Consider the following 14277-nt stretch of genomic DNA (forward strand, 5'->3'; position numbering starts at 1 on the left):
TCTCGGTCTTCTGATGGTTTTTACTTGTCACAAAGGAAGTATGCGTTGGACATTGTAACTGAATGTGGGTTGTTGGGATGTCAACCAGTGTCTACTCCACTTGAGCAAAATCATAAGTTGCCAGATGATGAAGGAGAGTTTTATGAGGATGTCGAGAAGTATAGAAGGCTTGTTGGGCGTTTGGTATATCTTACTTTTACTCGACCAGAATTGTCATATGTTGTGCATATGTTGGCTCAATTTATGCACCAACCTCGTGCCAAACATTGGGCTGCAGTCATACGGGTTGTGAGATATCTTAAAGGTTCTCCGGGTCAAGGTATTGTGTTGAGTGCTGATTCTGATTTACAACTGACAGCTTATTGTGATTCAGATTTTTCTACATGTTCCCTCTCTCGGAGATCGGTTACGGGCTTTATTGTTATGCTGGGTGATTCTCCGATTGCTTGGAAGACAAAGAAACAAGATGTGGTGTCATTTTCTTCCGCAGAGGCTGAATATCGTGCGATGAGTTTTACTGCTCGTGAGTTGAAATGGGATCGTGAGCTTTTGGGATGTTTTGGAGTGACTCATCCGCATGCGATGCGTTTGTTTTGTGACAATAAGGCAGCCTTACATATTGCTGCTAATCCAGTTTTTCATGAGCGGACAAAGCATATTGAGAGGGATTGTCACTTCATTCGGGATGAAATTCAGAATGGCTCACTGGTTACTGCACATCTTAACACTACAGAGCAACCAGCGGATATCTTTACTAAGGCTTTGGGTTCTCAACAATTTGTTTATCTACGGCGCAAGTTGGGCATGTATAATCTTCATGCTCCAACTTGAGGGGGAGTATTAGGGACCTATAATGTAAATATATTATACTTAGGCTATTATGTTAATTTCCCTAAGTATGTTTAGGGTTTCATGTGTAAGATGTATATATACTCTCTTCTTAATGTCAATAGAAACAACTTTCTCTTCATTCTCTTATACCTTTGGCAGATTACAGGCCCATATCTTGTTGTAATGTGATCTATAAGGCCATCTCAAAGTTTCTGGCCAATCGCCTAAAGTGTATTCTACCGTTGTTTATTGCTCCTAACCAATGTGCGTTTATTAAAGATAGACTTTTGATGGAGAATTTGCTCTTAGCCACAGAATTGGTGAGGGATTATCATAAGGATGGAGTATCACCACGTTGTACGATGAAGATAGACATTTCAAAAGCTTTTGATTCAGTACAATGGGATTTTCTGTTGAATGTGCTTGCAGCGTTAGACCTCCCAGAGGAATTTATTCACTGGATCAAGCTCTGTATTTCTACTCCGTCTTTCTCGGTCCAAATTAATGGGGAGTTGGCTGGTTACTTTCAAAGTAAAAGAGGATTAAGACAGGGTTGCTCTCTCTCTCTCTCTCTCCCTATCTATTCGTAGTATGTATGAATGTCCTCTCTTTACTGCTGGATAAGGCTGTAGTGGCGAAGAAGTTTGGTTTTCATCCGAGATGCAAAAATATGAAACTCACCCACTTATGTTTCGCAGATGACATAATGGTTTTTACTGATGGAAAGGTTTCTTCAATGGAGGGAATTCTCGGTGTTTTCAAGGAGTTCCTAGCTCTATCCGATTTAAGTATAAGTCTCGAGAAATCCACTCTGTTTTTGGCTGGCATTTCAGGTCGGAATAGAGAAGAAATTCTAGCTCGCTTCCCTTTTGATTCAGGAGTTTTGCTTGTCCGCTATTTGGGGCTGCCTTTGCTTACAAAGAGGATGACACTGACGAATTGTCTACCTTTGATTGAAAAAATAAAAGCTCGCATCAGCTCTTGGAAACATAGGTTTCTATCCTTTGCAGGCAGGCTGCAGTTGTTGCGCTCAGTGATTGCAAGCATCACCAACTTCTGGATTGCTGCTTTCCGTTTGCCTTATGCGTGTGTCAAAGAACTAGAGAAAATATGTGCAGCTTTCTTGTGGTCAGGTCCTGATCTCAACTCAAGAAAGAACAAGTTGGCTTGGCGTGATGTTTGTAAGCCAAAGGAAGAAGGAGGGCTAGGACTAAAATCGGTTGTTGAGATGAACAAGGTCAGCTGTTTTAAACTCATTTGGCGAATTGTTTCTGGTGCTAAGTCCCTTTTGGTTAACTGGATAAAACGTGAATTAATCCGGTCTAGCTCATTTTGGTCCGTAAAAGACAATACTACTTTGGGTTCATGGATGTGGAGGAAGTTGTTAAAGTACAGAACACAAGCAAAAGAGTTTCACTCAATGGAGGTGAGAAGTGGATCACAAGCTTCATTCTGGTATGATCAATGGTGTCCTCTGGGCAGGTTATTTGACACTCTTGGTGTGAGGGGTTTCATTGAACTTGGGATTACTTCAACAGCTACTGTTGCAACCGTTCTAGCTACTCATAGAAGTCGGCACCATCGTGTTGATTTTTTAAATCGTATTGAATTGGAGCTGGGGAAATTAAGAAACAGAGGACAATGTTTAGAGCCGGACGTTGCATTGTGGAGACGGCCTAATCGTAAATTTAAATCTCGGTTTAGCACCTCTGAAACTTGGCAACAATTACGTGCAGCAGGTTCCAAAATAAGTTGGACCAAAAGTGTTTGGTTCTCAGATTATGTCCCAAAGTATGCTTTTATGCTATGGCTTGCAGCAAAAGATCGACTTTCCACAGGGGAACGTATGGCTTTGTGGAACAGGGGAGGCGATCTCTCGTGTGTTTTTTGTCAGGCTCCGTTGGAGACAAGGGAACACTTGTTTTTCACTTGTTCCTTTTCTTCACAGATTTGGGATACGCTAGCTAGTCCTCTTCTCCAAACACGTCATACCAGCAGTTTTACGGAGCTTCTTAGTCTCTTGTCACAGTCTTCTTTCAAAGGCACTCTCGGTTTCATTCTCAGGCTGCTATTCCAAGCAACTGTCCACTCGATCTGGTTGGAAAGGAATAAGCGCAGACATGGCGATCCCCCACGACCTGCAGATCAAGTAATCACATTTCTGGATCGTTTGATACGTAACAAAGTCTCTTCCATCCGCCTTCATGATCCCCGCAAATATGAAGATGGGTTAAGGATATGGTTCAATTCAAGAAGCTAATGTTCAAGGCTTTCTAAAATTTTTTGATTTCCTTTCAAACAAACATTCAATTTAGGGATGCATTTATTGTAACAAAGGTTTTTTGGCTGAATAAATTTAATATTCATTCAAAAAAAAAAAAAAAAAAAAAATCTTCTTATTCGTCACGAATAGTCCGCACGGTAAGTTAAAACCACTTCATTAATTATAATGTACATAGTAGTTTTATGGGTAAGAGTGTTCTATTAGTGATTATACTCAGGGGCGGACGTACGTGTATTAGTAGTACCTAGGCACGTACCTTATACACAATTTGAAGTTTGTTATTAGTGTATGGTGCCACATATATATCCTCTACTAATTTTTTAGTCAATTGGCTATTATTTTCTCTTTTTACTGATTTAAGATAATAAACGTTTTCCATATATATTAATCTATATTTTCTCTCTTACCTTTTTTTAATTATTTAAAGTAATTATGTTTATATAGAGTACTATAGTCAATAGTTGATTAACACACATCAAATGAATTGCTTCATTTACATGTCGTTTAATAAAAAAATAAAAAAAATTATATATATTAAAAATTTATATGTTAAATATATTGTGCCCCATACTAAATATGTTTATAGATCCACTACGGATTATACTGCAAATTTTCATATTATATGTTTTTTCGGCCATTGGGCTATATTAGTATATTACCCCTAATTCTTTTACATAACGTGGAATCCTCGAAATTTGGGGACCATTGGGCTCTACATTGCCCTCGCAGGGCCAGCCCTCGACCAGAGTTATTACACTGTTCATAGTACACAAAATCGCCATCAGAAACTACTTCATGTATTATGTCTACACGCAGACACATACATTACTCACAATATAGTATATGCCTACATAACTTTGGTATCTTTACCACCAAATGAGACATTGATTAGTAGTATATATATGTGGTCGAACATCAAACCCTTAAATTCATTCAGTGTTCGTTTAGGTTGCCATACTATTTTGTAGCACAACATGCATACTCACAAAGTCACATGATATATTCACTGCGTCTAATTTTAAATACAAACAGAAAAACCACAATCATATAATCACTTTGATTTTAGGGATTATTGTCTATTTTGTCATTCTTTTGGAAAATCTTTTGAAAATGTCATTTTTACTAAAATCTTACGAATTTACCATTTTTTTACGTTTACAAGTTTCAAATGTAGCATATTTACATTTTTTTCAAAAATATGTATTTTATACCAAATACTAAACTCTAAGAACAAATAAAACCGATTAAACCTAAACATAACGAGTAAAACACATGTTAAATCACATTTTTGTAGCCTGGAATATGGAAAATTTTACAAACTATTCAAAAAATGACAAAATCCGTAAATACCACTAAAAATGGCAAAATCCGTAGTTAATTCTTGAGTTTATGACTTTGTTTTGCATTTTTTAGATTTAGAAATCCAAAAACTGGGAAAATATCGTAGACTTTAGATTAAAGAAAACACTCTAGGGTCTCGAAGAAATCTCATAGGCTACAAATCGGTAAATGTTTGGATCAAATCAGCAAGCATTTTGTCAATGCTAGCGTTATAAACGGTTTTATCTTTACCATCTCGGATTCTCAACAAATGGACCTATAAAAATGAGCAAATTTGGTCGATTAATAGAACGTCAGTCTTATTTTAAGGACTTTTCAACACTGAAATATAGTACTTAATTTGGTAAAATTTCTCCTTTTCGACTTATGCCACAGTCCATTTATTTAATTAATCCACCTAATATCTATTTTGTTAGTTATGAAGCTATATATGGATTTTGGCTTATATAATCCAAACTCGTAATCATATATATGATGACTCCATAAAGTGTACATCATCTGTTTTCAAGTATAACTTGAACCTCAGCCGTATTAAATTAAATGACACCTCAAGAACTAGTTGAACTAACATCATTTACATGATATTTGTACATTTTAATACAAAAATTTATTTATATAACAACATTTCACCGACGCAAAACGTGAGTACTTTATAGAAAACAACATATGGAACCTTGCGTACTTCAAAAACCATCTATAAGACCAAAAGATAGGGGGGCCAAGATTGGCTTTGTACAAAAATGCAAGCGAATCTTAGAAAAGAAAGAAAATTACATTGTGCCAGGTAATACAAAGCACGCACAAATACAAATAAAAAATTAATAATAATGTGAAACAGATGGTTTTAATAAACAAAAAGAAGAAGAAGAAGAATAGGATGATAAAGTAGTGAAGCTATATTACTTTACCATAAAGAAGTAAGAGGCTTGCTTACATTGTGGCATATAGGATAGGCTTCAAACAAATGATTCACACTACTAGTGGGTGGTGGAAATTCTGCTTCAAGATCATCTGAAATCTCGAATTCGAAATCCACAAATTGAATGAATCAATATAGGAATATTTGGTCCAAGATCACCAAAAAATGGATCTCAGAAATTCCAAAGGTTAATGTTGTAATGAGAGAAATCATCTTCACAAGCTCCATCATAGTAAAAATCAGACGAGAGCTGATGTTGTGTCGGGAAGTACAAATTGGTTGAATCATCCGTGAAAAAACCAAACTCATGATCTGAGTTAGGAGGACCTACAAGATTCTCCTCCTCCCATATAAAAGGCCAATACGACGTCGTGTCGCTATTACTATTACCCTCGTTGTTATTATCTTCCCCAACTTGCCCTAACGTAGGCCCACCACTACCACTATTAATTCCCCCACGTGCCGGAATTATCCCTTCTTCCTCCGTCTTATGATCGCCACGTGGCGAAGACGGATGATGTTGTTCCGGTGGCAAGTGCTCCTCCTCGCAGGCGAAACGGCTAGCTACGACCTGAATCTGCTGCGGCGTCAGAGAACGACCGCCGGGTATTTCCGGAGGATTCTCGGGGAAGTTGAAACGCGCTCCGGGGCCACGAAGACAGTAAAGAGCCGCGTCGAAAGCACGCGCAGCCTTCTCGGCTGAGTCGAAAGAGCCTAACCAGATCCTTTCACGGCTGTTAGGGAGACGAATCTCAGCCACCCATTTTCCCCACTTCCTCTTCCGTACACCTGTGTACTTGGGCGATGCGTCCATATGTCTAAATGCAGAGAGAGAGAGAGAGAGATGGATATATATATAGATGATAGATTAGGGCTTTGATGTATATTCACTTATTCAGGTATATTTTGGAGCTGACAGTATAGTGAAAATGGCGGCTCGTGAGTGTATATATACATGTATGTGTGATAAGTACAGTTATAAGAAGAAGAAGGTCGCAGCTTGTATGCGCGTTGTTGAAGAAGATGATGATTACGTGGTAACGCGGAAGTAAGTCAGGTTTATTATTCCACACGTGCTGTTATTTCCTCCATTTATGTTTCACAAGCATTTTTTTACCTTTTTTGTTTTTTTCTTCACTACACAACAAAATTTGGGCCTTTTAGAACTTCTCCATCCATCACAAACGTATCTTACAAATAAAATAGTAGTATTTTTTTATTATTTAATTATTTAATTATTTAATTATTTAATTATTTATTTATTTATCTGAACTAATCAGAAAAAACAATTGTAAATTTGGGTGTCTAGGAGTTTCTCAAATGAGAAATGTTTCTATCTTCTGTCCTCATTTTTCTAATTTTTAATTATATTTTATTGTACAGTTTCTCACCTAAACACCTCCAATGGAGATGGTCAACATCACATCATCTTTTTCACCGAAAATAAAATTATCATATTTTCACCGGAAAATAGGGAATGTTAAACTATATTTTGATTTTAATTTTTGTTGTTTGTTTTTTAGTTTCAAAAGAGAAATCTAATATAAATTTGGTTTTGCAGAGAGACTGTGAACGATGCACAAAAAAAAAGTTTTCTAATTTTAAGAAGAGGTAAAGATTCAAATGAATAAGTTCAAAATAAAAGAGGCAAACCCTTTAACCAAAAAAACAAGAAAAAAAACAAAAGAGCTTTCACATTTAAACTAATTTTCAAAAAAAAAATGTTAAAGAAAGCACAAATCTTTTCGAAAATTTTGATCGAGTAATTAAATGATATTTTTAAATAAACATAAAAAAAAAACCGTTCTAAAATAATGTATTCATCAAGCCTTTTTAGTTTTTGCTAGCAACTATTTTGCATATACCAAGAGCGTGATGAGTTTAAATAGTTCATTTATTTCGGGTCAACGTCTATGGAAACCAACTGCCTAGCCATATTTCTACGTGAATCATTTTGGTTGTTTATGACAAGAAGGTCGAAGAAGGCTAGCAAAGCTGTTCATTTGGGAAGTAGAGAGTTGAATCAAATGCTACAATTATTTACGGGCATGATGACCAAACCGTCATAGGACATCTGGTCATGTGCAGAAGTTTGATTCGGTGAAAGGTAAAATCAAAACTGATTGGTCTCAGCATGAATACAGCCGCTTCTCGAACGACGCCTTTGAAAGGTAAAATCAAAACTGATTGGTCTCAGCATGGTCTCAGCATGAATACATGTATTTTTTTTTTTTTTAATCATGAATACATGTATTAATTTACCAATTATCAATTTATTTTAAAATGAAAACTTATATAAGAGCATTGACACGATTTTAGATGCTTATTATATAACTTATGTGTAAACAAGATTTGACTAAGATGAATAATTCAAAATAATCTGAAAGAGAGACATAAACAACTGCTGTTTAGTTAATTGGTCTTGAAATCGGTAACCCTGTTTTTTAAATATCATTTCCTGCGTACGCAAAGCAAAAAGGGAAAGGTATGATGAAAATATTAAGTCGATAGGTTGGTCCCGTACATTTCTAGTCCTTTTCCCATAATAAAACTACTTAAAAAAAATTATTATTTGATTGAAAAAAAAATATATATATATATATATATATATATATATATATTTTTTTCAACTTTAAATTAGTTATATTTAATAGATAAATAGATAGATAGACATGTGTTTGGTCAACATCCTATCATAGTATTGTGTCACGTTTCATGAAAGCTACACTTGTGAAGGAATTTGGATCTTTCCCTTCTTTCTTTTTTTATTGTGTCCTTCCTATTGCCGCGCTGAATCTTACATTTATATGAATTTGTTATATGTAAAGTTAATTGCTTTAAGAATGATCTGCTTTCTTAGTACTTTCATCGTTGAATTTTCGACAAAAAGCTATTAAGTTGAAAATATTGGATACTATAATTCGAGTCAGCTTTACCCATAAGAATGTTTTTAATAAATATAGACCCTAACGTAAGAGTTTATGTGGTTCAGAAAATGAGTAGTCATCTTTTCATACTGTTAGTGCGGATGTCTAAATATATACACACAAAACAGCATTTAAGTATTCTCTTTACAAAAACAAAGTTTAGGTAAAGATACTAGTTATAAACGGAAAAAAGTATTTTTATACTCGTCTAATCTGTAAATTAGTAGGCCTGGACGTTCGGGTACCCGTTCAGTTTTGGTTCGATTCCGGTTCTTTTGGTTCTAGAGTTTATGATTCATATAGGAACCAATCAATTTCGGTTCGGTTCTGAAGTTTAGGATCCATTTAGATATTTTCTTTCGGATATTTTTATGTATTTTGGATATTTTTTGGTATTTTCGAATATTTTTGAGTATTTTTTGGATATTGTAAGTATTTTTGATATATTTTCTAAATATTTGTTGGTATTTCGGGTATTTTTGTTTATTCGATCTAAAAATAACTAATATTTTTAGATATAAACTCATATTTCGGATATTTTTAGGTATCCGAAATATTTTGGTTCGGTTCGGTTCGCTTCCGGTTCCGGTTCTTTCAGTTCTAAAATTTTGGATCCATTAGAGTATTTTAAAATTTTGGTTCGGTTCCGGTTCGATTTTTTTTTCTTCGGTTCCGGGTCGGTTCTTGTGGTTCGGTTATTTTGCCCAGCCCTACTGTAAAGTGTGTTTTTCGACTGAAACAAATACGTAGAATTAATTCATACCTAAATTCCAAAAAAAATTAAATTTTATACCCAAATTTTACATTTAGTGCCTAATTCAAAATCGTAATTAACGAATGTTAGCAACCGTCAAATAACACGCATTTGAAGCTATGGCTTAAAACGATGTAGTTTTAAGCGATAAAGTTAAAGTTTTATAAAAATTTTGCAAAAATTGGGTCTCCAACCCACGATATTTACGCAGCCCATTACCATTTGATCGACAACTATCGTCAAACGTCGTGTGTTCGAGACTCGATTTTTGCAAAAAATTATAAAACTTTAACTCTAATGCTTAAAACGACATCGTTTAAAACCATAACATCAAATACGTGTCATTTGACTCAGCAACCGTAACAGTTGACTAACATTCATTAATTACAATTTTGAATTAGGCACTAAATGTAAAGTTCATGTATGTAATTCAAAAACATTTCAAATTTGGGTATGAATTTACCCGACATGTTTGTTCAGGTCTAAAAACACACTTTGCGAATTGTACAAGTATGAAAATTAGTAAAAATCTCTTTATAAATTAATAATTTTTAATTTATCGATAAACTAATATCTCTGTAAATTAATAAAAAATTTCGGTTCTAATATTATTACTTTATAGAAGTTTTAATGTATATTAAATTTTATTTTTGGTCAGTTAAAAAGAGAACTTAATGGGCTTTATTGGGCCCAACACGACAATAAGAAGTGTAGAAGACAATGAGCACCTTACTATGCCTGTGTTCCCGCGCCGTCGAACCTCCGCCGCATGGCTTACCGGTCATCTTTCACCTTGCCGTCTAACCATCAAACTCTATTATTCCGCCGCCATACAGTTTAAGGTATTAGTGTCTCTGTTTGTAAATTTGGCAGCAACAACTAGTTACTCGGTTGATACAAGTAATCGTAATCATCGATCCATTTATCCTGTTTCCAAATGACTGGACACTGTTATGTAAATTGTGGAGATAATCGTAGTCTTAGTGGTTGTATTCAGGTGCTTAAAGCTGAGCTTTTGATGGGAGGGTTACGATGTTGGCTGCAATTCTACGGCAATGCCCACAACTTGTTTGCGATAATGCCTGAAAGAAACGCTTTATACGGAGAATCCTCTTTGAGGCGGGTATGGGTCAGGTTCATGACCAGTAGCAAGCGTGTTCAAGATAGGAGCAGGGAAAAGAGAGTCCAAGAGCTCGAAATAGCGACAGAAAAATGGAAGATAGCTTCTAAAGTAATTTTCTTGATGGAGGTTTTGAAGGGTGAGCGAGATATGATAATAACTGTCAGGTCGTTGGAACAGTATAGGAGGCAGATCAATTTGCCTAAACCGCATAAGATCAGTGATTTCATCAGAAAGTCTCCCAAGTTGTTTGAATTGTATAAAGATCAGAGGGGAGTCTTGTGGTGTGGATTGACAGAGCAAGGGGAAGACTTGTTGGAAGAGCATGAAAAGTTACTTGAGGAGAATGGAGACAAGGCTGCAGAACATGTGACTAGGTGTTTGATGATGTCTGTTGATAAGAAGCTTCCATTGGATAAGATTGTTCATTTCCGGAGGGATTTCGGGTTGTCTCTTGATTTTAGGATAAACTGGGTGCACAAGTTTCCTCAGCATTTTAAAGTTGGGAAGCTTGGAGATGGAGAAGAGTATCTTGAGCTTGTTTCATGGAATCCAGCTTGGGCTATCACAGAGTTGGAGAAAAAGACTTTAGGTATAATCGAGGATTGCGAACACAAGCCGGGTATGCTTTCACTAGCTTTCCCCATGAAGTTTCCTCCGTCATACAAGAAAATGTACAGATACAGAGGGAAGATTGAACATTTTCAGAAACGATCTTATCTGTCTCCTTATGCCGATGCACATGGACTCGAAGCTGGTTCAAAGGAATTCGACAAGCGGGCAATCGCTGTTATGCACGAGCTGCTGAGCTTTACACTCGAGAAGAGATTGGTGACGGATCATCTGACCCATTTCAGGAGGGAGTTTGTGATGCCGCAAAAGCTGATGAGGATTTTCTTGAAGCATTGTGGTATCTTCTATGTCTCTGAGAGAGGGAAGAGATTCAGCGTGTTCTTGACAGAAGGTTATGAAGGGCCAGAGCTGATTGAGAAATGTCCTTTGATACTTTGGAAAGAGAAGTTACTGAAGTTTACCGGTTACAGAGGAAGGAAGAGAGATATTCCAACTTATAATGATACTTTGGACATGGAAGAGAGAGAATTGCTGGAGAGTGGTTCAGGAGATGAAGATATGAGTGTTGGATTTGAGAAAGATGATGATGATGATGATGTGGTAACAGATGATGATGATGAGATGGACATTGGTGAAGTAAATGATGCATATGAAGAGATTAGCAAAGTTTAGACAAAAGTTCAAGGGGCCTAATAAAGCTGTATCATGTTGTGAAAACTCTTTATGAGAGAATTGAAATAACCAGCAACAGAAAATGAAGTTAATCAAAACGTTTAAAATTTAGTAATAATAAGTTATTAACAAAAAACAGACTCAATCAGAGAAAATTGAAGTTTATTGCATTCATGTGACTTTGCCAAATCGAACATTTTTTTCTCCGCAGGCTTCTTGTTATTTCAAAGATTGAAAACGTCTCCGAACAAAAAGAGAATTTTATAAAGAAAACAAATAAAAATAAGGTAAAAATAAGAAAAGAACCAAAGAGTTGATTCATCATGTCTGAAAAAAAAAAACAGTAATCAATCTTTGTGGTTCAAGCAAACCAGTCGTCTCCATCCATACCTTCAATTTCTCCAATCTCCATACTGTAAAAATATATACAAAACACCAAAAAAAATGTTACATTAGAACACTAAAAGAGAAATATAATTTACCGAGCAACCAAAACTTGAATAATAACAATAATAATACAAGCAATGATAACATAACAAAAAAGGTTTTATATATTTTATATCGTATGACGTCAAGACGGTTTAGGGACAGTTCAGAAAAATGGGGTAAGGATAGTGTTTTATTGATGTCGGCGATCATAAAACTATCATTGGACCATAAACTAAAAGAAAAATGGACAACTTCAGATCATGCAATAAACCGATGTGGATCCTTCTCATACCACAAATTTCACATATTTTAAATCCAAATAACTCCGATTTAATTATCAAAACCAAACAAAAAAATGCATGATTCTGCTTTTTCTGTGTTCTGCCTCAAACTCCATCACTGAAGTTTATGCAAGAACAGCCGCAATTTTCACCGCCGGTGATTCCGGAGGAAAAACACCGATTGATAAAAATATCGAATAAATTTTAGAATAGAATTAAAAGATATTAATTACCAGGATAATGGAGGATTATGAGGAGAAGAGTAATTATCAGTGAGATTATAAGGATGAAATAATTCTTCTTCTGTTTGATTTAACCACGAAGGGAATTCCATGACGTCACTTAGCTTTGGAAACACGTCATCTTCGACTGCGGCGACTTCTTCCGTCTCCGGTTTAATCTCCGGCTCCACCGTCTTCATCATGAGCTCTGACCACCAAGCTGACGTTATCACGTTGTTCTCTCCATTGGAGGAAGACGGTGGTTGAGGAGCTGAATCTGAATTGGCGGTGGTGAAGGTGGGAGGAGGTGAAGGGGAAGAGTAGATATGAGGATTCGTCGGAAAAATCGACGATGAGGAAGATGAAGTGGAGGACGATGATGATGAAGATGTTGTTGATGAGGTTTGGATGAAGTCGTTGAAATCTTGAAAATTTAGGTTTAACCCTAAGGGTTGATTAGGGAGGAGGAAGTTGAGAGATGGATTCGTCCAAGAAAATGGATCCGGAGGATTTAGAGGCTGAGGTGGTGGCGGTGGCGGTGGTTGAGGCGGTGGAATCCTCGTGGCTTGTCTCATGGAAGCACGATGTTGTTTTAAAGCGGTGACGATTTCTCGACGAGCTTCAGCCATGTTGAGAAGACGTTCTTGATAAGGACGGCTTGTGTGAAGTCGCCTCCTCACTTGTTTCTTGTGCGTCTGCGTTTGCGTTTGCGTTTTGCCGCCGCCGCTTCCATCAGTGGTTGTGGTGGTCATAGTGGTGGAAGAAGTAAGTTGTTGCTTCACGAGAGATCGGATATAAGTAGCAGAGACACGTGGTTCTTGCTTGTTTGGTCTGACCATTAAAGATTTAACTATGATTTTTCACTGAAAAGACACTAATCTGTGTTTCTTCTTCTCTTGGATCATTTTTTCTCAAGGCTTTGTTCGAGTAAATTGTGAATTGATGATATAATGATGATGAGATTTACAAATGTCTCCGGAAAGAGAACAGAAAGAGAAGGAGATGTGATGAAGGAGGAAGAAGAAGCAAAGCTCGTGGGTGATATAAATACTCTGCTCTAGCCCAATATTTACAGATTTTTATTTTTGTTACATTCGGAAAATATAATAGTATGAGAAATGAGAAATTAGTTCCTCTTTCTTTTTTCTGGATGAGAAATATAATAGTATGATACTATGATGACATAATACTTAAGAGTTAACAGTGTCTCTGTGAGTACAATTCCCTTATTTTTGGCAAAAAATAGAAATGTTTTTTCTTTCTTTCATTAAACTTTGCCGTAAATGGGTCTGTTTGGAGGTTGGCACTTGGCAATAATTGTCCAAAGTGTCCTCCTACTAAATAAAAGATGAGAAATATGAAATTTTTGGAAGGAATTTTCTGTTTTTGTGTAAGCAAATATTGAAGTGCTTGCTCTCTTGAAAACAAGTCTAAATTTTTGATCCACAAAACATGCTAAAAAAATATTACTATATTTAGAATAATATAAATAGTACAAGAGATAAAATGTGTATTTTTGTTTGTCTTTCATAATAATCTTAGCAATATGACTTCCAACAAAACAAAAAGGATTCTTATGGCCACAGAAGATTTTTGTTTTGATTTGACTCTAAAATGGACAAGGAAAATGAGGAATTATGCAGAAATTTGGAGGTTTGATAAATTTTCTTTCTTTTTTTGGAGTGGGGGTATTTTGGGAATTTAAGGAAGAGAATCCATATGACACTAGTCTTCTGTTAAAAGCCTTTGTCTGCAAGTACAGTGGGGGTCCACCTACATGAAGATCAACAATTGCTCATTTAAAATATTGATTTTTAAATCTACATATATGATGCAAATATTCTACCGCTCTCTTTATAAGACTCGGAAAAGTTTTATTATTCGATTTAGTGACAAGCAATGGTAATTCTGGTAACTTCAAAAAA

At 35.9% G+C, this 14277-nt stretch overlaps 3 protein-coding genes across 4 annotated transcripts; 1 reads left to right on the forward strand and 2 right to left on the reverse strand.

Moving 5' to 3' along the window:
- Positions 1-5012: 5012 nt before the first annotated feature.
- LOC9310105 (ethylene-responsive transcription factor ERF016) lies at positions 5013-6484 on the reverse strand. Its single transcript, XM_002873992.2, has one exon. It carries the CDS (start codon positions 6187-6189, stop codon positions 5548-5550), a length of 642 nt encoding a protein of 213 aa, XP_002874038.1. The 5' UTR covers positions 6190-6484; the 3' UTR covers positions 5013-5547.
- A 3208-nt stretch (positions 6485-9692) lies between these two features.
- On the forward strand, positions 9693-11536 carry LOC9310106 (protein ROOT PRIMORDIUM DEFECTIVE 1). 2 transcript variants are annotated; one of them, XM_021022897.1, is made up of 2 exons: positions 9693-9898; positions 10054-11536. In XM_021022897.1, exons 1-2 carry the CDS (start codon positions 9731-9733, stop codon positions 11419-11421), a joined length of 1536 nt encoding a protein of 511 aa, XP_020878556.1. In that variant the 5' UTR covers positions 9693-9730; the 3' UTR covers positions 11422-11536. The 2 variants fall into 2 exon arrangements, with proteins under 2 accessions (XP_020878556.1, XP_020878557.1); XM_021022898.1 differs by having other exon boundaries at positions 9812-9898; positions 10041-11536.
- Positions 11537-11566: 30 nt separating this feature from the next.
- On the reverse strand, positions 11567-13496 carry LOC9308050 (putative uncharacterized protein DDB_G0285869). Its single transcript, XM_021022899.1, has 2 exons — positions 12365-13496; positions 11567-11834 (listed from the first exon to the last, which is right to left on the reverse strand). The coding sequence occupies exons 1-2, from the start codon at positions 13189-13191 to the stop codon at positions 11783-11785; spliced, it is 879 nt and encodes a 292-aa protein (XP_020878558.1). The 5' UTR covers positions 13192-13496; the 3' UTR covers positions 11567-11782.
- Positions 13497-14277: the final 781 nt, after the last annotated feature.

This window comes from Arabidopsis lyrata, assembly GCF_000004255.2.
Source record: "Arabidopsis lyrata subsp. lyrata unplaced genomic scaffold ARALYscaffold_6, whole genome shotgun sequence".
In the NCBI taxonomy this organism is placed as follows: domain Eukaryota; kingdom Viridiplantae; phylum Streptophyta; class Magnoliopsida; order Brassicales; family Brassicaceae; genus Arabidopsis; species Arabidopsis lyrata.